This window comes from Eublepharis macularius, chromosome 13 (genome assembly GCF_028583425.1).
Source record: "Eublepharis macularius isolate TG4126 chromosome 13, MPM_Emac_v1.0, whole genome shotgun sequence".
Classification (NCBI taxonomy): domain Eukaryota; kingdom Metazoa; phylum Chordata; class Lepidosauria; order Squamata; family Eublepharidae; genus Eublepharis; species Eublepharis macularius.
In genome coordinates this window covers 32,255,528-32,280,652 of record NC_072802.1, presented here as the reverse complement: position 1 = coordinate 32,280,652, position 25,125 = coordinate 32,255,528, and the positions used below count along the sequence as shown (strand labels likewise).

Sequence of the window (25,125 nt, the reverse complement as noted above, 5' to 3'; positions counted from 1 at the left end):
GGCAAAGCACAGTATAAACACAAGGTCTTATCTGTCAATTGGATGCCTGCCTCATAGTGAGCAGCAAAGTTTTAAGCGACACGAGAAAAGGTTCCGGAAATGTTGGCATTAAGAGTGATTCAGCCTTCCATGAATCCACGGGCACCTGCAGTACTTCTATTAAGATTTGTTTTCATTACTCCCCGTCTTTATGAATTTACTGTACTTTTATTTGGACATAGGGATTTGCCAGCAAACTTTCAGAAGCTGCTGAACAGCTTGCTGGATGCGATGACGAGTTTGTGGTATCATATTTTGATGATATTGCAATTTTAGCCAGGATTTGGAGTCATACTTTGATCATGTGGCCAGAGAGTGAGGTGCTATCCAGGAAGCGAGTCTCCTCATCAAGCTGAATCAGTGTCAGTTTGGAATGCCAGAAGCAAACACAGAGTGCAAAGTGGGAACATCACCCCGATGTGGGACAAGGTATAAGCTATGTAGAACTGAGAACCCCCTAAGACCAAGAAGCAGGTTGGGCTCTGGAGTTAGCTGGGTACTATCATAGATGTGTGCCCGAGTTTTGAGGCAATAGCTATTCCGCATACTTACCAAGAATATGATACCAGACAAGGTGATCTGGACCCACAAGTGTCAGTCTTCACAGCTGATCTGTCTCCTTTCTTATTTGAGCCCCAAGAAGTATAAGTGAAATATGCTCTTCATTTTGTGCTATTAAAAAATAAGAAAGATACATTACAACAAGTCAATCTCACACTGTCACCTCTTTAAGGTGGCATACTTCTATGACTTCTCACTTATTGCAAAACAGATGAAAAACTTTAGCAACACTCTCTGACATCAATATTTTATCTGGTGAGAAAAAATATAATAGTCTCAGGAACATCAGAAATGTCACCTTCAGTGGCAGCAAGGGTAAACCCCCTCCCCCCCCACACACACACCAAGCAAACACAATTCTGTTTTACAAATCAGTATGAATCACAAAGAATTAGTAGATCTGGGTAGCTTACTAAAAGAAAACATTGTGGCTGTAATGATCTTTCCACAACATGGCCTTTGATGGCATGGTTTTCATGGACTCCTGTGATATGTTAAGGGTGTGCAATTTTAATTTTGCCATTTTCCTTTCAAATCCAGGGTCTCAGAATGAAGCCACTGCCATTATTTTTTTGTTTTCAGTGGCCCTAGAGCTGTTTCAGATTTTGTCTGTTTTGTTACCAGTATATATCCTGAGTTTTGAAACTGGCAAAGCATGCACTTTGCCACTTCCCTGACTGTTCTTGCAGGGGGTGGGGGAGGAAACAGCACTCTGGGGCAGCCAGCTTTGCTTAGAATGGCCCCCCAAATAACACCAAACGCACTCCTCCTCCTTCCATCAACCTACTAAGTTTTCTGCAGAAGCAGAACGTACGCACATTCATTAACAGGTCCCCATGCCTGCTTTTGGGAAAATGCATGACGCTTTCCCAACTGTCCTTCACAGGGCAGTGAGGGGAGGGAAACAGCGCTCTGCAGCCAGCTTTGCTTAGAATGCCCCCCAAATAGCCCTGAATGCACTCCACCTCCTTCTTCCATTGATCCACTAAGTTTTGTGCACTGCACAATTACCTTTCTATCCTGGCATGCTATTTCCTGTTACTGCTTGGGAGGGACTCCTGCTTGCTCTACTGGGGGCCCATGCTCTCCCCCCATCCCTCCCAAAGTTCGATTCCCCCCTGCAAGGTGATGGACTGGAAGGGGTACAGTGGCAGTTCTCCTATGAATTTCCATTGGCTTGAAGAAAATGCTGTTGCTTTGGAACCAGCCAAAAATAATAGTTCACCTTTTCCTCTCATCCAGTGGGTGACTTTGTTTTCAATTGGCTCATTCTCCTTCCCTCTACAATGATGCTGGCCTGGCTGCTGCCCAGCCTACTGGTAAGAACTGAGCTGAAGTGCATGGCATGAAAATACATGAAGAAACAGAGGGGCAGTTTCATTACAACTTGAGGGAAGCTGGCAAGTGTCCAACCTGTGTCAGGCGTCACTTGTGGTCCCGCTCTTAGTTTCCTGAATTTGGTTCAGCGTTCCAGAATCCACTATAATGAGCCAAATCAGCAAAAATCATATGTAATTTCAACTCAGTTTTTTTTCCAGTTATACACAGCAGTGGCGCCAGGGTTTTTGGTGCCCATGGCCGGCCAGTGGGCCAGGCACCTGCACGTGCATGCACGCACGCACACACCAGCCTGCATGATGACATCACATGTGACATCATCACGGGCGTGGGTGCACCGCTGGCCCGATTGCTGCAGCGGGCGGCTGGGTCAGCACAAGGGTAGCCTCCCAGCTCTCCCGCTCAGTTGCCCTGTGCTGCTGCAGACGCCTGCCCGCGGCTGCTGAACCCGGCTGGGGGCGTGTGCTGGTGGCAGCAGCATGGGACTGGAGGGCTAGGAGACTGCAGCTCCGTGGTGCGCGCTCCCGCCCCCCATGCCTCCTCCGGTGCCCCCTCCGGCACCCCGCGCCCTGAGGCCACCGCCTACCTGGCTTCAGTGGGTGCTGGTTATACACACCGCTATAGGATCGCCATAGGTCGGAGACAACTTGATGGCACACACACACACACACACACACCCTATTGTTGATTATAACATTCATCATTTGTTGGGATAAATGGCCAAATTTACTTCCCTCAGCAGTAGAAGACCTGAGTCTTGTTCCATGCACAACAGACCATAGAACTATTTGCTGAGGAGTTCTGTATTGTTTTTATGCTCCCGTTAAAGAATTTTTGTCAGCGTTTTCCTTGATATCCAGCATCCTATGCTCAACAAGATGCAAACAGTTGACAAATTTTATAAATTCCTCTCTTGTATTTCTGTTTCATGGGAAAGCATGCTCAAGGTTTTTTTGCTCCCATAGAACTAAAACCAGCATGGCTGATTGGGTCTTCTCTGTTTCCATTTTGATTGCTGCAATATTCTCTATAGTTTATGTGCTGTTTGCTCTAGGCTAGGAAGATATGCTGAATTTTAAAAGTGCTATTAGGATCTAATTAAGTCATTTTTCCTCTAACAAGCCTGGAATTCTCTGCGTATAAACGATGATTGGGTTTCTTCCAGAAAAGCTATATATTCTCAAGCAGAAATTTGATACGTTGGTTCCTTGTAGTTTTTCTCAGAATTGCATGCAGTGGAAGAGACTGTGCTGGATTTCCATTAGGCTTCACAAAAGCAGACTGAAATGTTGAGTTCTCCATGCTGTAGATCCAGCAGTTTGGGGCTGGATAGGGTAATAAAGGAGAGCAGAGGTGGCAAACAGGTAGACTAAAAAAACACCCAGGCATGGGTTGGGGATTACAAGTCTGGCAAGCACTGTGGAGCAGCCAAGTGTCTGTTTAGGTGACCAGTTTGTCAGACTGAGGAACAGTGTCATATGCTGGGGCTTATTTGGAGGGAATAAGAGTGTATTTTTATATATTTTGTATTTTTTCTTGGGTTTTTCTCAAATTTGTAGAAAAATCTGTCTTGTCTGTTTTTGGCTTCAGTCCCTGGATTTAAGTATTCATAGATGGAGCCATGTCGAATATGTTAAATATATTGATTTCCAAGTAGACCTGCTTAGGGTTGCTTCTTTTGTCTATAGATCCATTGTGTATTGGCCTCAAACTGGTTTCTGCTATTGACTTGAAAGGCCTTCCGTCTCCACCCCGCCCCGCCATCCACCACGCTGACCTGCTACAACATGCCAGTGCCTGGTCTCCGGGGCTTTGGATTTGAGCCCTATGGTTTTTTCCCTGATGTTTAAAAAAAATCTGATTTTGTTTTGCTAGACCTGTATTAAGGTAACAAGAAAGTTACCGATGTAGAGTTGTTTTTCTTTAGTTCCACTTCAGTGTTAGACAATAACAAAGGGAAATTTTTAAACTGATTGTTGCGACTGTATCCTGAAGGCCAAGAGCTATGGCATGTGGGAGGATGTGACAATGGTTTATAACAAAAGAGAAATACTTAATATATCACAAAGCCATTTGCTAGAATTGTGTTACCTCTAGTGTCATATCACAAAACTGAACACAGGATGTGCTTAAGCATAGAGATTCTCAATAGCTGCCATTGAGTTATTGAGTTTTATGGAGCAAAATAAATGGGCTGTAAAATGGAACACAATTTAAATAGTCTTTATCAACAAAATTATTTAGGGGGTCCCATACAGATGCTTGGGTTTTTAGTTTTCATGCTTTTAGAGCTAGGAGTGGGACTGTGAGAAGTTTCTATCTGGTCCCTGAAAGTTATCCATGGATTCTTCCAAATGTTTCCTCCCCCAAATTTCTCTTTGGATATAGGAGTTCCAACTTGTCTGGGTTTCCCCCCCAAAGTAGAACTGCTGCATTAGGACCCTGCCCTCATGCTTCCATTTTAAAAAATCATACTGACTTAGGGCCAAGCTACAAGTGACGAATGACACTTGAATAGCAAGTGGATTGAGTGGCGGGCAAGTGAACAGGGAGAAATACACTTGCCGTTCAAGTGTCATTCGTCACTTGTAGCTTGGCCCTTAGACATTGACCCAGGTAGCTTGATATTAGCTGATTCCGCACATGTTGGATAATGCACTTCCAATCCTCTTTAGAGATCATTTAGAGCTGAATTTTTTGAGTGTGAAACAAAAAATCCACTTCCAAACGATAGCTAAAGTGCATTGAAAGTGCATTATCCAACGTGTGCAGGATCAGTAAGTGATTCTGCACACGTGGATAATGCACTTCCAATCCTCTTTATAGATCATTTGGAACGGATTTTTTCATGTGCGGAACAAAAAATCCACCTCAAACGATTGATAAAGTGCATTGAAAGTGCATTATCCAACGTGTGCGGAATCACTCAACGTCTAATCTAACCGGCATTATCTCTCTGGCCCTCCAAAAGATCTTTTTCAGGATCTGCTACCTGAAAGCCTTTCAACCGGAGATGCCAAGGACTAAACTTCCCTCACATAGAGCATGCGCTCTGCCTTTGAACCATAGCCCTTCTCCTAGAATATTGTGTATACAAGTTTTGCCTTGGATTTCAGTTCTTCGGTCCTTCAATTCATTTGTGTTATTATGAGACAATCAGATTGATTGCTCACTCAGCTGGCCTATAGCGGTGTATTTTTTACACATGTATTAGGACAGTACAGCAAACTAATCTAGACGTGATTGGATATATGCTTGTATCAAAATGCTTTCTGTATACTGTTTTATAATTGACCACAAGCACATGTAAGCCCCGGGGGAATGATTTAGTAGCTTTACACTTACCATAAGAACTAAAATACTATACTATGCGGCATGGGAAAAGGTTACTATTTAAGAAACACAAGTACAACTCTCACCTTTGTCATATGAAGCAGCAAATCACTATGGAAAAGGAATCGTCTTGCAGTTGTATATATGATCACATTAGGATTGCAGTTTTGTGGTGTTTTTTCAATACATACATACATAAGCACAGAGGAGAAAAAAAGATGCAGAGAAATGGAAGACAATGACAACTATGCAGGCTGCAAGTCTGGGATCAGTTTCTGAAAATTCTCTTGGGAAAAATGGAATGCAAAGCAAATTTCCTAAACAATTAAGGGGGGGAAAGGGGGAATCCACTCATCCATAAATTAAGTTTTAGGCTACCATCTTATTAATACTTTCCTAGAAGTAATTCCACTGAATAAAAGGGGACTTGCTTTTGAATAGACCTGCCTAGGATAGCTCTGTTAGTTGACACAGTCTTCTTACTTTTCCAGTTTTGCTTGTTTTCCTGACAGACCCTATTGTACACTCGAGCACTTTGTTTTTTAAAAACCCACAAATGGGCCATTGAGCAGCAGAGCTTTCTTTTTGCTGGGCAGTGAGTTGGCCAGGGGAGAAAGTCATAATGGACTCCTTGCTGTTTAGGCATAAAAACGTCTGAACTTGGGAAGAGAGCAGGACTTACGGCAATCTCCAGGATCTGTGTGTGGGTAGCAGACATTCAATGAGCAGCTGCAAGAGATTGTTCCCACTTCATCTTGGCAAGAGAATACCATGTTAAATGTAATCGACTGACATTTGCTTGGAAGAAGCAGGACAAAAAAAAATATGAAAGCCTGTTTTTTTCATAGGAATATCTTTTGAGAATGTGGGGTGTTTGGTTTTTTTAAATCTAAATGAAAATTATCACATTCTGTAAGCAAAGGCAGTTCTCTGTCTCTGAGCTGACTTTTCTCCAAGGTTTAGGGGGGCTAGTTTCAAAGCAGGTGCCATCTTGCAATAGGGACTTCACAGTTACTGGTTACTTTCTATTTCTCCGAGAGCCTGGTGCTGCTGTTAGTTTTATAAAAGTTCCTGACCAAGTTTAACAATTTCTTCGATAACCGTTGGCCAGTATTGATAGGTAGAGCTCATTAACTGAGCTGTAGCAGCATGTAAAAGAAGAGGGCAGAGCAAAAAGAACAGAAAACAATGGTGCAGTGCAGAAAATAGTTCTATTCCATCATCTGGGCAGATAATACTTGTTGTTTTGTTTTTCTGAGTTGTAGCAGCTTCAGGACAGAAGTAAGCAGCTTTGTAGAACACTACAAATTCTCAAAACTACACATTTCAACAACTTTTGGATGTTTCTCCATGGACACTTGTCAGTGTATCTGACACCAAACTGCTATTTGAACCAAAAACTTGAAGGAATCCTAGTTACATCTGAAACAAATTCCTATGTGCATGTTTACCATGTGATACCTCATCATCCAATTTATCATTTGGTGACTTCAGGTTAATATTTGTTGGATCAGGGTTTTGTTGGATCAGGGTTTGTCTTTGCCTAGAAAGCGTTGGAAATATTTCCCTCATAGGAAACAATGGAGACAGGCTGGGGGCAGCTTGTTCAGGGCCTGTAGAATTGGACCCTGCGGTACAATCTTCCTGAAATTTGGAGTGGATAGGAAGGAGTAGGTTCCCTACAAGTCTGGGGGAATTTGCTTGACAAATGACCCCCCCACCCCAGACAGTTTTCCCCATAAGAAATAATGGTAGGATAAATTTGAGATTCTCTAACCGTACTAGAGAATCTGACCTGGATTTCAGGGATACAGAATTTCTTTGGTATCCTTGAAACCCGGATCCAGATCAATCAGATTTTTTGGGAGTGCACACCCCTACTATCAATGTGTGCAGTGGTATTAGGATGTTGCCTGCTGGCCCTTCCCCCGGCCTACATGTGTTGATCATTCCTGGTGTACAGAGTGTTGACTGCACTCACTTTTAAAACATCTGCACATGCTGTGTGGGAAGGAGGCATGCACGACTACAGCTATAACCAGAAGAGCCTTTTACTGTGGAATATATGTAAGAGAACAGCTTGGTGATGTATAGAGTTTTGTGCAACACTCCCTGCAGGACAGTTGGGGATCACCACAGAAAGCAGATTGCACGTTTTAAGTGCTTCAAAATTTACATCATTTTGTAGATGCTCCCTCCTCCTCTTTTGTTGTTCTTGTTGAAAATAACTTCCTTTCATGAAGTAATGGGTTTTCTTTCTTTCTCCTTTTTATGCAGGTTGTAACCCTGAGTAAACATTCCAGAAGCTATCACTACATGCTTGCTAACTTGGTAAGAACTTTGGGAAATAATATACTGGCATTTAAGTTGTGTCATTTTCAAGTAGCCAAAGCCAGAAGGCTTTGAGAAAGAAGGAAACCAGTCAAGGTCCAAGGAACCCTATAAGAAGCTCCTGGTTCTTTGAGGAGGGTTGGACTTGTATTTCTTAACTATCAGCTCTACCACCACCCCCATCTCACTTGGTGTTATCCTACTTTTATGCCTTGGCTTATTTCAATGGTGTTGTTTTGGTTTGGGTGGCTATGTTATAGTGGTTTTGTTTAATTGTTTTAGTTGTAAGATGCCTTGCACTAGTCTCTGGAGAGGTGGAATATACATTTTCTATATAAATGAATTGCTTTTGTCCCTAAAGAGAATTCCATAGTTCACAGTAAGTGTGCACAATTCTCATTGAATCCTAGCTAGACTGTATTTCTCAAACGTTCATCAGTTTCATTAGAAAAAAGCAAACATTGGGAGGTTATTTTTATTGAGCCAGTGGCTATGGGTGCTAGTGAAGAAGCCACTTTTTCTAAACCTTTAATTAATTTATTTATTTAAGGCATTTTAACCCACCTTTTTCCAGTGATGGGCTCAAGGCATGTTATAATGTTCTTTTAAAACATGAAGTAACAAAAACAATTCAACACCAATAATCTTTAGAAACTGCAATTAATATCTAGACCAGGTATCAATGAATATCATAAAAAGCATGATCCATTCCAAGCATCCCTTTTCATACAATGACAAATGTCCAGCCCTTTTCCTAAGAAAAGCTGAATTACAATCAATGCTTTATTCGTATGCCCTCTAAAATGATACTGTTTATAATCCAAATCCCTTCTAAAATGCAAACACTCTTGAAAAAATATTACAATATATATGGTTATTTTATAGCTTTTACAAAAAGCCAAAGTTAATCCATAAATTTTAGTAAAGTTGCCAGCCTTCTTAACAATGCATTTGTCCAATTCTGGCTGTAAATCTAAAGCTTATTGCGGAGAGAGAGATAACTTACTTCATATTCAATAACCAGGTATGGTGTGCCCTATGTTTATCTATTTTTAAAATACACATTTCCATTCTTCATGATAGAAGTATCTTGTCAAAAGATATGAAGGTCACAGGCAAGGAGCCCCTTCTAAGAAGAAACTCCTGATCAATTCAACTTGTCATATTTATAGAGTTTCAAAACAATCTCCTTACCATAGCTGTCTGTCTGCTTCAAAGGCTCACATTCTTGGCTATCTTATAGCTTCAAATAGCAGGCAAGGTGATCCATATTTGAAACATCTTCTTAAAATATATAAAAATAGTTCATTCTTACTACCTCTTATCTTAACCAAAGCTATGTACAATTAGCAATTACAAGTTTCTCATATATATGAATTATCTTTTGGCTTTCAATCAATACATCTATTCTTGAATAATATTGCCAGCTTCTATGAAGTTAATCATTCCTGACATTCTCAGACACCCTCTGCACCTGAGCCTTAACTTTGTATATAGTGATACAAGTTAGGTGGTACTTCAGATCTACTCATTGTTGTTTCACGCTTGTCCCCAAGTTTGTTCTATTTAGGCCTTTGTGGCCTGTCTAGTTATGGGGCTGAGCTAGCCCTGTTTTCTTGGTCATATCTAGGAACTGTTCTATATCATATATCCTATATCATGGATATAGCCAGAGCTTTTTTTCAGCCGGAATGCTGTGGAACGGCATTCCAGCAGTTCTCCAGAGAGATCACGTGTTCTCCAAAGAGATCACGTGTCTTGTGGCCCCGCCTACTTCATTCTGTTTCCTCCCACCTGCAGCTCACAGTGTCAGGCTCTTTAGCAGCACCTAGCTGGCTTGCTTCAGATGCCTGGTGCAGCGGCACAGAAAGGGGCATTTAAACCCAGCTGGCTCACTTCTAATTCTTTAGAGCTAAGCTTGGTCTCCTTATCTTTTGTTTTTATATCCTCTGTAGGGTAGCTCCACCCTGCACGATGACATCACTTCTGAGAAGTGACGTCATTGCGTGGTCCTGGGAGTGTGTGCACACTTTGCGTGCACGCATATGATACCAGTGAGTTCCACCACCTCTTTTCCCAGAAAAAAAGCTCTAGCTATATCCATGATGACACATTTTACATTAACAACTGGATTCTTTAGTTTATACAAAAGTAAAACATCTAGTGCAGAAGGCAGAATGTGGCCCACTGTGAACCACTAGCTAGTTTCAAGTAGACATTCTCATGCCTGTCAGTTGCTAGGATTCTTGCCAAGAATGCTGGGCTAGGTGAACTTTGATCCGATGCTGCAAGGCAATTCTTGCATTCTTAGGCAACAAGAGGATGGACACCAGAGATCATTTAATGAAACTGAGTTATGTTTTAACTGTTTGTACATTCAAAAATACTTAAGAGCTATATTCTTTGCATGCTTTTTACACCTCAGAGGAGAAAAAAGGAGGAGCAAAAAACAAGACTTTTTTCATAATCCTAGAAAAGGGAGGAAACGAGCAAAATCTTCACTGAATTCTCACATTGCTTTCCTCCTTATGCGCACACACACATACATACAATATGCATATGCTTTTGCACTGATAATTTAATATGTATTAAGAGAGAACATGGAGTGTATCTGACATTCTTATTGCTAGATACATTGGGTTGAGTCCATTGGCCCAGCATAGGCAAAGTTTTTTTTTTTCTTTTCTTCCAAAGCAAAACTCTTCTGTTCCATCAGTTCAGCAGAGCTCTGCGAGATTCTTTAGTATGAATAATATTTTGTGGTGAATTTGAAAGATAAACCATTTAGGGAGCCCCACCTGGCTGGTCTTAAGTATATTAAACAAAGGACAAAAAATCTTGTGCTGCATTGTTCCATTTCGGGTGACAGATGGTGTGGGAGGCTGTGCTTGTTCCTTTCCACTCTCCCCCACCCAAATCTTTGAACCTGGAGACACAGCATAAGGGGAGAAGTCTAAGCTGAACCATTTTCTCTAACACACTGATTTGTTTGCACAGCAATTTTTTTTTCATTTTGGTGAGGACGTGCGGTATTCACACAGGTACCTTCCCACTTTGCAACATCTAGTAATGTCAAGGATGGGCTATCTTCAGTCTTGGTCCGAAATGCTTATTCCATATTGTCTTAACAGTATAGGCATATCCAGGCTGTACTTAGTCACTCTGAGTTGGCGTCCCTGCTTAAGAACATGCCTTGTCAGATCAGATCATGATTCATCCAGTCCAGCAGTCTTAACAAGGGTCCTAGCAGGCCCCAACTGCAATTGGCCACTGATCTACTTGTAGGCCCTGATTCATCTTCTGCCTACCTGGTAATAGAGTTGCCAACTTTCAAGTGGGGCCTGGAATTACAAATGATCACCAAATGACAGAGACCAGTTTCCCTGGAGAAAATTGCTGCTTTGGTGGGTGGCCTCTATTGCATTATACCCCACTGAGGTCCCTCCTCTCCTCAAACCCCATCTTCCCCAGGCTCCATCCCAAAATCTCCAGGAATTTTCCAGCCCAAAGTTGACAACCCGACCTGATATAGCACATTCCCCTTAATATTGCTTCTCCAGCCTCAACAGCCTTAGCTGCCCCCAAATATCCTGCCCCATTAAAAACACACACACACCCTTCTTCCTGGTTCCTCCTTATGCCACTCCTTCAGCATGATGCCACCCTTTCTCTTCCTTAGTTGTACCGAGCTCAGGGCTGATTATTTCATTTTTGTATCACCAATTTGATTTTTATTTCACATTTATGAGAAACCAAACCAATTTCTCTTTGCTTACCCCCAGATTCCCCCATTATACTTAATACATTTTTTCAACATTGTTTTGGTATCTGAAGCATATAAATGATTTAAAAGAATCATCAACAATAGTAATGCAAGTGAAGTGAAATGAAACCATTTGCAACACACAAAATCAAAAAGAAATTAAAATGATCATATCAGCTCAGCTTCTCTCTTCTTGTGGGTTTCATTAAGAGGTTCTCTGCCCATCCCCCTCAGTCTGTGCACTGATCCTCAGAGGAGCACAAAGGATAGAGGAGGTATAGCCACTTTGCAATGCTGGCACTGTATAGATAGTAAATAGAAAGTGATCATTTGTACAGATCTGCAATGAAAACTGCTCCACCGTAACATTAAAATCCAACATGTGTACCACTTCCATTCCGCAAACATCATCTGCATAACTTTCTCTCACTCTCTCAAGGAACAAATAGGACATGACAAATATAAGTTGAAATGAAAACTCCAGCCTGCTCAACTTTTGACAGCATAGTTGAAAGACAAATTTAAAAACAAATTAAGGGAGCAGACAAAGAAATGGCAAATATATGATAGTAAATAATCATAATGGAAACAATCTGTTTTACTTACTGCATCAACTGGAGATGTACTTGGGGAGGGCCTCGGTCTGAGCTATCGGTTATCTTTCCAGGGTTTTACAGACATTTCGCTGGAAAGAGTGGTTCAAGGAGGCGCCAATGTGACTGGATTTCAGATCATTAATAATGAAAACCCCATGGTCCAGCAGTTTATGCAGCGCTGGGTTAGGCTGGATGAAAGGGAATTTCCAGAAGCCAAAAATTCTCCATTAAAGGTAAGTGTTGCAGCACAGTGGCTGAATGGGTGAGAAAAATGATTCTGTTCCCAGAAGACCCAAAAAGCCCAGTGCTGGAATCAAACAAAAAATTCAGGCAGTTTAGAGTGTTGTCAGGGCTTGTGGTCTGAAAGAAAGCAAACAGAGTTGGGTGATGCAATAGCATTTTGGTTTGTGCTGAACTTAGGACCATTAGAATGTCCTAATTTTATTAAGGGATGACACAGGGACTTTGTATCAGACATGAGATGGGAGTCTTGAGCTTCTCAGACACAAACTGGCCCTTTTCTATTCACCACCATGGCTCAAGGGGAAAAGTGTTTTCAATCTCCCCCAGCCCAGTTTGGTGCAGTGGTTAAGAGTAGAGATGGGCATGAACAGGGGAAAAAAACAACCATGATGTTCGTTGTTCATTGCCATCCATGAACAGGGACTCACAAACAACCACGAACATGGCCCTGTTCACAAACATGTTCATGGTTGGCTGTTCGTGGGGGCCAGCAGGCTCTCCTCCAGCCATCATCCAAGTCAAGATCTCTACTGCACCACTCCCAGAAACCTGACCTGAGCAGGCAGTAGAAAAGGTACCGATAATAAATAATAGCTTGGCCCAGAGCCTGGCAGCATCCCTGGAACTTGAAGGGGTTCAAGTTCCTACCACACACAAAGACAATTCAAGCTCCAATGCACTCTCTCTATCAAAATGCCAACAGCAACTGTCTCTCCCTCTCCACTGTCTGCAAACTAATCCAGAGCTGGGAGCCCCCCTCCCCCATGGTCTTTGCTTCCTTGTAATAAATTTGGAGCTCCACACTTGAAAGGAAGACCTGCCTATCAAGCTAAATTGGACTTAGATTGGGGTTTCCAGGGCAACAGCAGGTGTTCAGACAGAGTTCAGACAATCCCTGCCTAAATTGCCAAGGAAATTGATTGCAGGTACCAGACTGTCTGGCTTGCTGAACAGCAACAAACGAGGCTTGCAACAACCACCTGTTCATTTGAAATGGGGCCTCATGAGCAGCTTGTTCGCAAACAGCAGATTGGGCTGTTTGCAGCTTTTTTTTTGTTCGTATTGTTATTCGTGCCCATCTCTAGTTAAGAGCAGTAGGACTCTAATCTGAAGAACCGGGTTTTTATTCGCCACTCCTCTGCTTGAAGCCAGCTGGGTGACCTTGAGTCAGTCACAGCTTCTTGGAGCTCTCTCAGCCTCACTCACCTCACAGGGTGATTGTTGTGGGGATAATAATAGTAAACTTCTCTGAGTGAGTATTAAGTTGCCCTGAAAGGTGGTATATAAATCAAATGTTGTTTTATGTCATTTATAGTCCGCCTTTCTCACTGAGGGCCAAGCTACACATGAAGAATGGCAAGTGGATTGAGTGGAGGGCAAGTGAACAGGGAGAAATACACTTGCCATTCAAGTGTCATTCGTCATGTGTAGCTTGGCCCTGAGACTCAAGGCAGATTACATAGTGTGAGATTAGTACTGCTATCATCTCATTCTCAAACTGCCTTGTGAAGCTGTTATTGGCTATGTTGTGAAAATCATTTTACTTATGTGGCTGGTGGCTGCATGTAATTTTTGCAGCAGAGCCAATGGTTGTTCCATGAGTGATTTGAGGATGCAAAAATGGCCCTGGAAGCAAGGCTGAGGTACTTCTCCCCACGTGCCATGGGCATTAGTAGAAAAGGACCACTGTGCATCTGGAAGACACAAAACTCATATCCCACAGTCGATCCCAAATTTTCCTGCCTTCCTCCAATAAGCATGGAGACTTTATATCATATAGATTGTCTCCCTCAGATTGTAAGGACAAACCAGTGTCAGTTGATTCCTAGAACTGGATGGAACATTATTGGTCCCTTACATCATGTGATCCCTGCTGTGTTGGTAGTTGCAGTATTGCCCTCTGGCCATCTGCAGTGGTGACACTGCCAGGCAGCTGCTCCTTCTGCCCGTAAGCTGCTATGTTTCACGGGATCCTGCCAGTACCTTACACATCCTTGAGCTGAAGATCACTTAACATGATTAGTCACCTCTTAGCACACTTGTACTGTACTCAAAATCCACAGAGTTGAAAGAGTAGCAAAGGGGCAGATTCCCACCACACAATATTTCAAAAGATGTATATGAGTTGAGATGAGATTCTCTTCCATGTTAGCAACCATGACCATGGATTACTGAATACAGAGGATGGGGTGTGATTAAATGTAAGAGCTGCTAGAAATTAATCATTTTTAAAAAATCAAGGATGGATTGTATCCTACTATAAAAACTTTAGATGGTATTTTGCTGTTCTCAGTTAGGTCCAGTTAAAAGCAAATTAGATTTTTTTTGTGGCTGAAAAATATGCCCCTGTTTTAAAATACCCTTAATCTAAGGAGTTGCTCAGAAGCTATGCTAACATTTGTTCAAATTTACTCTGTATTATATAAACTTATATAGAATTTATCAAACAGGCACCCCTTCCCTCTTAGAAAAATCACTATGCTTAGAAATTGATGTACAATATTTTTGATTAGAAAATAAAATGGGCTAGAGGCTAAAACCTTAGCGTTTAATTTATTCAGTATTTCACCAGTTCCTTTCTTGGCTTTCCTTCGCATGCTCATGCATTTGTTAGCAGAATCTGAATAAAGCAGAAAATTAGATATGTCTTTTGGCATGAATTGGACGAGACTGCATTAAAGTTGCTGATTACTGAGGCAGGCTGGTGAGGGGAAATGAAGCCTCGTGTAACACTAGAGTGGACAGCTATTGCAAGATCCCCTTTGGGGGGAGGAAAGGGAGGTGTTCGTGCAAAAATATAGAGTACAAATATGATCTCATTCTCTGTTGCTTGGCAGAATGTTCTGTAATATTTGGTTATTTTAATTGTTTTGAAAAGAAAAAACAAGAGACCCTTTACAAAAGAAAATGTTGGGGGGAGGGCAAGTAGATGACAGGGTTTTTAAAAGGTTGGCTACTGCTAACTGCTGTGACAACTGCTGGGGGATGTAGCTGCAGTTTAAAGTTTGGGAGCTTGATTTCCCTGGATGTTGCCTGTTTAGAAAAACAGGAGACTTGGGTAGTTCTTAATTTATGAGTCCCTTTAGCTAAGGTAATGGGTCTTATACAAAACGGGAAGTGGTTTTTTGTTGCCCTGTGTTTCCTCCCCCTCTTTCGACAATAACATCGAATCAGCTTAAACATACAATGTGCCATCAGTGAACAAAACAAAGAATAGGAGCAGAGAAATGTGCCACTGGTTGAGAACACATCATGCATTTTTAGTTTATTAGACATTACAGGAAAGAAAAGAAGGAGAAGCACAAAGCTGCAGTTTTCAGTGTGTTTATTTACTTACTTTCTTTCTTTCTTACTTCATTTATATTTCACCTTCCTCCCCAATGAAAACCCCAAGTGTTTTACACCATCCTTCATTGTTTCAGTTTATCCTCACAACAACCCTGTGAGGTAGGTTAAGCTGAGAGTGTGTGACTGGCCCAAGTCACCCAGCAAACTTCCATGGCAGAGTCAAGCTTGGGTCTCCCAGATCCTAGTCTAATGACTACACCATGCAGAAGAACGTCTCCTATCTAAACCTGGCCCCATTCTCTGGGTCTATCGTTCCACATGGGGACCAAGTTTGGCATTAGACAGAGGGTATTTTTCATCTTGTTTTCATCTTGTTTTCATCTTTCTTCCAAGAAATCTCAGGGCACTGAATATGGTTCTTCTTATCCACACAACAATCTTGTGTGGGAAAGAGAATAAGAGGCCACAACTGACCTGCTCTGCGCCTGCTTGCGGGGACGACAGACTAGAATGAATGAATGAATGAATGAATGAATGAATGAATGAATGAATGAATGAATGAATGAATGAATGAATGAATGAACTGGTCATATGACATCCAGGGAACTTTGCTGCTGAGCAGGAATTTGAACTTGGGTCTCTGCAATCATAGTCCAGTATTCTAGCCTCTGCACCATAGTGGCTGAGTGTATGTTGGTTTGGGACCAGGGCGATTTGGGTTCAAATTCATAAGATAACCATAGGCTAGTAACCATGTCTCAGCCTAATGTACTTCATAGGGACAACTTCTATAGGGGTAGCCATGTAAATCTGCTATAAGCAAAACAATGAGTCTTGTAGCAACTTAAAGAAAACTAACACATTAATTGTCGGCATAAGATTTTGTGAGTCCACTTTGTTACACACATACCTCAGCCCTTCAACTGTTGCCTCTGGTTCATGAAAGCCTGTGCCAACAATAAACAGGTTAAATGTGTTTCATGGGGCTGTTATGAGGAGAAAATAGCATCACACACTAAGTCAAGAGGTTTTTTGGAGGAAGAAAGGAATGAAGGGATGCAAATTTGATAGCTAAATATCAAAGACCACATGAAAACACATTACAGGTCACTATTGGTCCTGAAGACCAAGTCTTCAACCTGTGTTGAACTTGTGGCTGACTACATCCTGGAAAATGTTTGAAATGTGGATTAAACCCAGTGATTAATTCACAATGGCTTGTTCATACTGGACTTATTTGTGCAGTATTTGGCCCAAGAGGAAATCCATGTGCACACTTGTGGATTTCACTAACAGTTCAAATAGTACCTTCACAGGACTGAAAAATGGTATGAGGTGGAAAGCTGTAACTTCTTCCTCATATCTAATTATCTGAATTAGACACTTCATAAACAGGAATTGAGAAGATGCAACTTGTGTGTGACTATTACAAAATGTGGGACTCAACCTGTATATGCCATAATGTGTGAATTGGCCACTACCATGTTAAAAAATGATGCCAGTAATCCTTGATTGTTCAAGTGCCCATTTATAAAGGCATATATATGTAATCACACCCACATATTTGCCTTAATTGCCTTAAAGGTGTTGGTTCTTACCTTTAACGACCTGAGCGGGTTGGGACCGGCATATCTTCGGGACCACCTCTCCCTGTATGTTTCCCGGAGACCGCTTCGATCAGTGGATAAATGTTCACTGGTGCTCTCCAGCCCTAAGGAAGCCTGCCTTGTTTCAACCAGGGCCAGGGCCTTTTCAGTCCTGGCCCCACCTGGTGGAACACTCTGTCAATGGAGACCCGGGCCCAGCGGGACATATTATTCTGCCAGGCCTGTAAGACAGAGCTGTTCCGCCAGACGTTCGGTGGTTGAAGGGGGCGGTGCTATGTCGGCCTCCCACCTTTGGGGTGGGGGAGTTCTCCCCACCATTGCACCTTAATGTATTTGGTGCAATGTATTTTATTATTATTTATTGTATGTTGATTTTAGAATTATTGTTTTCTTGTTTTAATTGATTTTAACTGTTGTTCACCACCCAGAGCTCCTGAGGATGGGCGGTTTATAAATTGAAATAATAATAATTAATTAATTAATGGATGCTCACAGTCATTGATGTGGATCAAAATGGTCATGTAAATCAAGTAGCCCTCCATTTCCAGTGAACGGTGGCATGATGTTTTCTGAAGTGATGAGTTAATCAAATAGGTTTCCTTTTCAGCCTTCTGTTGATTGGCCAACTTGAACCATTCATTGTTTGTAGTAGGACCCTTATACATGACACAAGTTTATGAAAGTATAAATGGAGAAGAGTGAGAGCAAGATGTCTTCAGCTTTTGAAGTTCCATATCTTTGGCTTGAGCTCCGTGGAGAAAAGATAGGCTCCACGGATTGAATTAGTGAGTGTTTCATAGCTGGCTTCCATTGTGACTATGTCAGCTCTAAAGAATTCAGTTAATTACTTTTTTATATTTTAAAAAAACTATCAAAAATGGGATACTGACCATGAAAAAATACTATATTCATAAATTTACGAAATCTCTGGTGTTGAAGAGGTTTCTGCCTCATTCTCTGAAATAAAATATAGCTCACTGGCCAAAAATGCCATTTAGAGATCTTTCCTTTTCAGTGAATGGGAATGTTTATCAGATTTATCACCTCGGTAAGAACTGTAATTTTGAACAGCATGAGAAAGTAGTGAAAGTTCTCTTTGGCAAAGAAAAAGAAAGAGATTTATTGCTGGCCTCATATTTGAGCTAATAGGAAATATGGTCTGAAGAGATGTGATTCATGGTTGCTTTGCTTTTAACATTGAACAGTCTATATTGGCTAGCTCATTGTTTAAACAAGAAAGAAGAAAACTGCAACCAAAAAGAAAGTGGGGGGAGGAAGAAATCTATGTTATAGATTACTGTTTGTAACAACATTGTTGAAAGTTTTCTTTGGAGGCAGAATATTGCAGAAAATTGATCATTATCTAATGAGGACTATCAGTTTGTTTTACATCAGTGCTGGCCTATGTTTTTGGCAAATGTGCCATAAGCCAAGGATCACTTAGCTCAGTGAAGCAAACAATGGGAATTAGCTTATTCGTTGCTTCCTCCTGAAAACTAACAGCACTGTAGGAAAACACAGTTGGTGAACTGATACCAGCTACCATTGTTGATGAAGAGTCTAAACCCTAAAGTACTGTCTAGGAGTTGGGTCTGCTTGCCATGGGCCACCAGTGGCACTCTAGGGTAGTGCCCATTGGGAAGGTAAAAAGGTAAAGCACCAAGTAATTAATGACCCATGGGGGGACGTCGCATCATGATGTTTTCTTGGCAGACTTTTTGTTACCAGGTGGCTTGCCATTGCCTTCCCCAGTCAGCTACACTTTACCCTCAGGAAACTGGGTACTCATTTTACCAACCTTGGAAGGATGGAAGGCTGAGTCAACCTTGAGCTGGATATCTGAACCTGGCTTCCTCCAGGATTGAACTCAGGTCGTGAGCAGAGTTTGGGCTGCAGTACTGCAGCTTACCACTCTGCGCCATGGAGCTCTTTGCTCATTGGGAAATTTCCCTTTTAAGTTAAACAGCCAATCCACCCCACTTCCCGGAGTTATTTCAAGTAGGGAAAACTGCATGATGCACCATATTCTCAGTCTAAATCAGGCCTCTCCATGCCCATATATTAAATTTAAAAATCACTTGGAGCTACAAACACGGACCCCCCAATGTATTTCTGGTTTGGTCCTGAAAGGAGGTATCTCCAGTGTACATTACAATACTCATACAGCACCCTCACCTCCTGGAGGGATTTTGCATGCTGTTTTTATTCTTCATTGTTCTATTTCTGTTACATAAATGTCTTGCCTGAATCCCCTTGAACATTATTTGTCATATAAAGGTGGGCTATGCTTCTTAATATAAAGAAGCATGGAAGAGAAACGTAAACCTTTTCTTTCTTGACTGCCCGCTGGCCGTTCTTGATATGCATGCTGACCCTTCCTTTGTCAGACGGATTTGCTGGTTTAGTAGAGAGGATGATTGTTTGGTGTTTCTTCAATGAGGAACCAGTAGGTAGGCAGGGATTCCTTCTCCATAGGAATTTTTCTGGTTTTGAGTGAAATGCCCACCAGAGTTTGGAGAAGGTGACACCTAAGGGGACAGTCAAACTAGCAGCCATGTGGAGTCCAATTTAGGAGGGGGCTGCCGGGGGGGGGAAGGGTAACCCTCCCCACCCCACCCCACCCCATCCCCCCCACACACACTGATTTGTAACTTCCTAGGGAATGGTCCCAGGGACCTGCTCATTGGGACTAAACTGTCTCTTTAATTCAGCAGGATAAATACTAGCTCCGCAGAGGAAAAGCATTTGGTCCTCTCTGCCCCATGCCATGATCCTGATTCAGATCAGGTTCTTGTCCAACTGCTATCTGCAAAGATAAAGCCCTTCAAAGTGTTGAACTCAAGCCTCCCTCATTTTATATGACACGCCCCCCCCCCCAAAAAATAATAAAAGCAGTTGAGAGAGAGAACAGAGAGTTTTTAGCTGGAATTGTCTTATATAGTGCAGTAACTGGGGGCGGGGCGGGGGGAATATTCTGAAGTTGTTCCTGAGAATTCCTCTTTGCCCCCACTTATGGCATATTTCTAAATAAAGCAACAATTGCAAAGTGCACTCACCTCTAAAGGAATTCATACTCTTAGAAATGCCTCAAGAACTTCTCACTGGTTGGGGGAATAGGAAGTATGCAACACGTCATTGCAAAATGAAGGTTTGATATCTCAAAGCGTAGAGCTTAGTTAGGGTGACAGTTCCATGGAGGAAAGCAACAGGCCACCTGCAGGCCTCACAGTGCAGTTTGTCAAACTGTCTCCTTTGTATCTTCTTTTAGTATACATCTGCATTGACCCACGATGCCATACTAGTCATAGCAGAAGCGTTCCGGTACCTCCGAAGGCAGCGTGTCGATGTCTCCCGGAGAGGAAGTGCTGGAGACTGCTTAGCGAACCCGGCTGTGCCTTGGAGCCAAGGAATTGATATCGAGAGAGCACTGAAAATGGTAAGGACAATAACAACCAAATAACAACCACCCTGCCATGTATTGAATGTGTAAATAATCTTCAGGACATCTTTAAAAATCTGCTTGGCCATGCATGCACTGTAAAGTGAGGAATCTGAGTGTGCAGCCTTTTTTTTTTTTAACATAAAGGTAGCCTTCATCAGTTTCACATATGAATCAGACCATCAGTCCATTCAGCCTAGTTCTCTGACTGGCAGCAGCAGCTCTCTAAGTCTTCGGACAGAGAAATATGAGCTGATATACCAATATCAGCTACTGGATATCCCTTAGATTCTGGAGAAATCAAAGGAATCTCTCTGCCAGTCCACTCTTAAGGCAAAGCAATACGCTGATGCAGTCAGATGCCATTTACTCCACCGGCTTTAACAATATCCTCTGTCGTTATTCCCTGGTGGATGACTTTCGGGATGTCCCCTTGCCCAGTCTCAGTATACAAGGCTGGATCTTTAAGATCAATGCTGCATTGGACAGAAGTACAACTCTCTGTCCCAAATTTTCTCAAGAGGGACCATGGCAGAGCCTCTTATTTGATCAAAATCACCTTTCCTAGTCTTAGAATAGCTTTAACCTCTCTTTTCAAACCATACCATCAGTCATTCTAGATGGTCGTGACACAAATACCAACTGATGCCTGTTTCTCTATTTGTGGAGCTTCAGTCCCCATCCCCACCCACCCCCAAAAAACATTGATTCTTCCCATGGTGGAAAAATTAACCCTCCTTCTTTCTGACCTGGATCTACACATCTCTTATAGAAAAGCACAATTTGCCCTGGCAGCTAAGAAATCAGGGCTCGAGCTGTGCTTTAAGGTTTAGACTCCTTTGCCTAAGCATAACAAAGGTGCTTTTGTGTTTTAAGTAATTTGATGTGTTTTTAGTATCTTAGTTTTATTGCTTGGTGTTTATGTTTTGCTTACGTGTTTTATTCGAGTTTTATTCTTTTGATTGTGATATCCTTTGGCCACATGCAATAAATATTCTGGTCTCAGATATCCCTTAATAGGAGAGACTGGGAATGGGACTGAGTCTATGAACTAGTCATCATACCCCCCCCCCTTCCCACTTATCATACCAAAATGTTCTCACTAAGATCAAGAGCGTAGCATAAATCACAACCCCATCCAGTGGAGCAGGAAACGGAGCAGAGACTCATGTTCTATCTCTGTCAGAAGCTCAGTCGTAGCTCCCACTATTACTACATGATACTGAATTGATATAGTGAATAAACTTAAATCATTTATTAGTATAATGAATGCATTCAGAACCCCCCTGGGCAATTTCAGGCTACCTATTTTGGGCCCTGAAAGCTACCAGAATGGACCTATTGTTACCAGGGAATTGAGGGGATGACACATGTTCATTCTTTTCCACGTGTGCCTCCAAGTCCCAGGGTAAGGGGACCTTTGAATCTGTTTTTACACAGGCACAGTCTAGGAACAATACCTTAAAGACTTGTGGGGGGAGGCAACAAGGGAGACAGGACTGAGTTTTAAGCTTTCTTGAACATGTAAAGAGAACTGGAAAAAAACAAGGGAAAAGTAAGCCAGTTTGGAGACGGCAATGTGATATTCCAAATTTGTGGAATTATTAAGCTACAAGTAACGGGATGGAATAGAGAAATAATCAAGCATTTGGGGAATAATGATTCAACGAGCAAATCAGATGAATCCAAGCAGAAGCCAGCCCACTTATGCGAGATGTGTCCTCCCTTGTGCTAGTCCAGAAGGTTGGAAGGAACCCTCCCTTGGGCCATTTCCACATGCCCTTAAAAGGACAGCTCAATCACCGAACACTGGCGGCGTTTCCTCATGAATCCAGATGTCTCTGTTTGCAAAACGGTTGCAGGCCATCTGGCTTCTGAGTTTTTGGCTGCCTTTTTTGGGATCACGCTTTCCGTGATCCCAGAAGAAAAAAAACCAGAATCGTTGCTGGCATTCCGGTAGTGTGCCATCCCTTTAAGGGCATGTGGACACAGCCTTGGGGTTGTTACAAGTGTATAGTGTCTTGGGGGTGGAGTTAGATGGAAGGATAAGGATTTTCTTTGAGCAGAACTAAGAAAGGAGGGGGAGATGGTATGGGAAGCAGAGGAACTAGACTTGGGAAAGGAGGTTAGGAGTGAAGGGGAAGGAAAACAAATGGAGCAAGCAGAAGGCATCATACATTTCCTTCCTTACCTGATACAGTGCAGTTGCCAAAGGTGGAAATAGCATGGAGAAGGTCTTGACAGGAAGGGGGTCCAGGTCCTGATAGTCCAGTGATGGAGGAGTAATCCGAGGATGGGACCAAACCTGATTTTCTTCTCATGGTGCCATTCTTACATTATTTTTCCCTGAGCATTTACTACTGAGGCCAAAGCTATTGGCTGCAATTTCAGATTGGGCCAAGTTTTAAGATCCATGTTGCCATTGGGTCTTATTTGCCTGGGAGCATCAGCTGATATTTCTCATTGAGAACTTTCTTTCATTTAAATGGGTAGATGAAATAAATGTTCCAAAGAAAAGGGTCTATTGCGTCATGAGCAATTGTGAATTTGGTGATGCTCCCCTATTTAATAGTACCGTTATTTTTGACATGGCCCCTTCAGGGCAAAGCAATTGCTTTAAATTAGGTTCATTTTCCATTCTGATTAGCAAGCCACTTACTGATTCAGTGATAGTGGTTAGCCTTTGTTAGTTATGCCCTTTTTTCTTGGTATTTGGAGAATTATTGTAATGGCACAATACCATGCAGTGGGTCTACCATCATTGAAATGGTAAGTGGCTTGCTAATCAAGTCCCTTCTGAGTCTCAGCAGTTAGCTAAAGTTTGGGAGATTTTTTTTTTATTTAAAAGCCTGACTCATCAGAGTAAGTTCAATATATGCAAACTGGAAGCATTTGTGAAAGTTGGGAATTAGTTTGTAGATGAGGAAGAGAAACCAGATTCACACATGACAAAGCCATCCAAATATCATTTTTTATTGATCACTAACAATTTGTGAATGTTCTTATACATTTTCGTCTACGTTAAATTTTTTATTGTAATTAACCGATTCATCTTGTTTGGTAAAAATATTACCCAGGAGTAGAGGTGGGCATGGACTGGGAAAAACCCATGGACCATTGCCCATGGTCTGTTGCATTTCACAGACCACGGACCACAAACTTTTCATGGACCCGCCCCGGTTCACGGACCGGTTCATTGGTCCATGATCTGTCACTTCCAGGGGCCCTGAGACTGCCCCCTTTGTACTCAGAGATGCCAAACTTGCAGTGATTCTTCAGCAGGCTCTCCTCCAGCCATACTCCAAGTTTGGACAAGATTGCATTTCGGAGGTCCGAGTTACAGACCCCCAAAGCAGCCACCCACAGGAAACTTCCATTTGCTGTCAGATTCTTCCTTGCAATACAAACAAATGGGGTGGAGAGAGGCAGTTAGATTAGGTTGCTGTCTTCCTCTTGCATCATCCTTGGGTGAGCTGGCCAGTTAACAAGCACGCTCAGCTAAGGCTGCCCCATTGTGCACCTGTTCTGGAGGGGGCCTTGCAGCTCTGTGTTAAAAAACTACAGATCAATTTAAAAATAGAGTCAGCCAACACGGGTTTAACTCCAGAAACTCAGAGCCCTCAGCCAAGGAAACCCAAAAACTTATAATACTGTAAGCTTGCTTGCAGAGCATTGCTGCAGCACAAGCCCCAAGCCTTCCTCTTGCGACACGCAATACAAAAACACTCCGTAACGAGCAGTTCATCACTCAGTAACTGTGGGCTGGAAAGTGAAACTGTGACTCCATCCTAAATGTTCACATAGAGAATAATGGGAGCTCTCTGGTTGGCATCCAGAGCTGCCTATCAAGGTTTTCAGGGTTAAGATTGGTGTGTTCCAAAGGCAGCAAAAGGCCTGCAGGTGGCTTCTATGTTGCCTAGGGAATTGATTGCTCAGCATGGGAATGTCTGTGTTCATGGAGCAATGGACCAAAGGACCTGCCCAAAAGTCTTGGCTCCATGAAAAACACGCCTCCCATGGGCCTCCTGTTCGTGAACGCCGAACAGGGCAAGTTCGTGTCAAATTTAGATCTGTTTTCTGGTCCATGCCCACATCTTCTCAAGAGATAAATTTTAATTTTTTTGTAATAACACCACTGTTGTTATCATTCAGTATTGTTTCATTTGTGAACTTTTTGAGAACTTTTATTCTGTTTTCTTTCCAGCTGCTATTCTAAAACCATGATACATAAAATATGGAAAAAATAGGAGGAATGGGTTCCACCTGGAAATAAAAAGTGTGGGTGAAAGCATCTTGAAAGGGTTAAAATGTTCAAAACTCTCAGAGATTCTTTTATTTCTTGCTATATCAATATGTGCCAATTTGTCATTTTAAGGTTCAAGTGCAAGGAATGACTGGAAATATCCAATTTGACACCTATGGACGTAGAACTAATTATACAATTGATGTGTATGAAATGAGACCTGGTGGACCACGGAAGGTAAGTCACCTGCTCAGTTGAGCTGTTGCCCAGAACTGACTTTTTTTTTAGGTCCTGTCATCAGTTGTGTACAAATGAAAGCAACATTTTAAGTCCATATAATTCAG

The 25,125-nt window shown here is 42.1% G+C and overlaps 1 protein-coding gene across 2 annotated transcripts in view; it reads left to right on the top strand.

The window, feature by feature from the left end:
• The window catches only part of GRIA3 (glutamate ionotropic receptor AMPA type subunit 3), a 256,338-nt gene that overhangs the window by 145,540 nt on the left and 85,673 nt on the right, over positions 1-25,125 (top strand). For both annotated transcript variants that reach the window (XM_054995939.1, XM_054995938.1), the window contains exons 5-8: positions 7,549-7,602; positions 12,033-12,194; positions 20,368-20,535; positions 24,914-25,018. In XM_054995939.1, the coding sequence (XP_054851914.1) occupies positions 7,549-7,602; positions 12,033-12,194; positions 20,368-20,535; positions 24,914-25,018 (489 nt within the window). The remainder of the gene's footprint in view (positions 1-7,548; positions 7,603-12,032; positions 12,195-20,367; positions 20,536-24,913; positions 25,019-25,125) is intronic.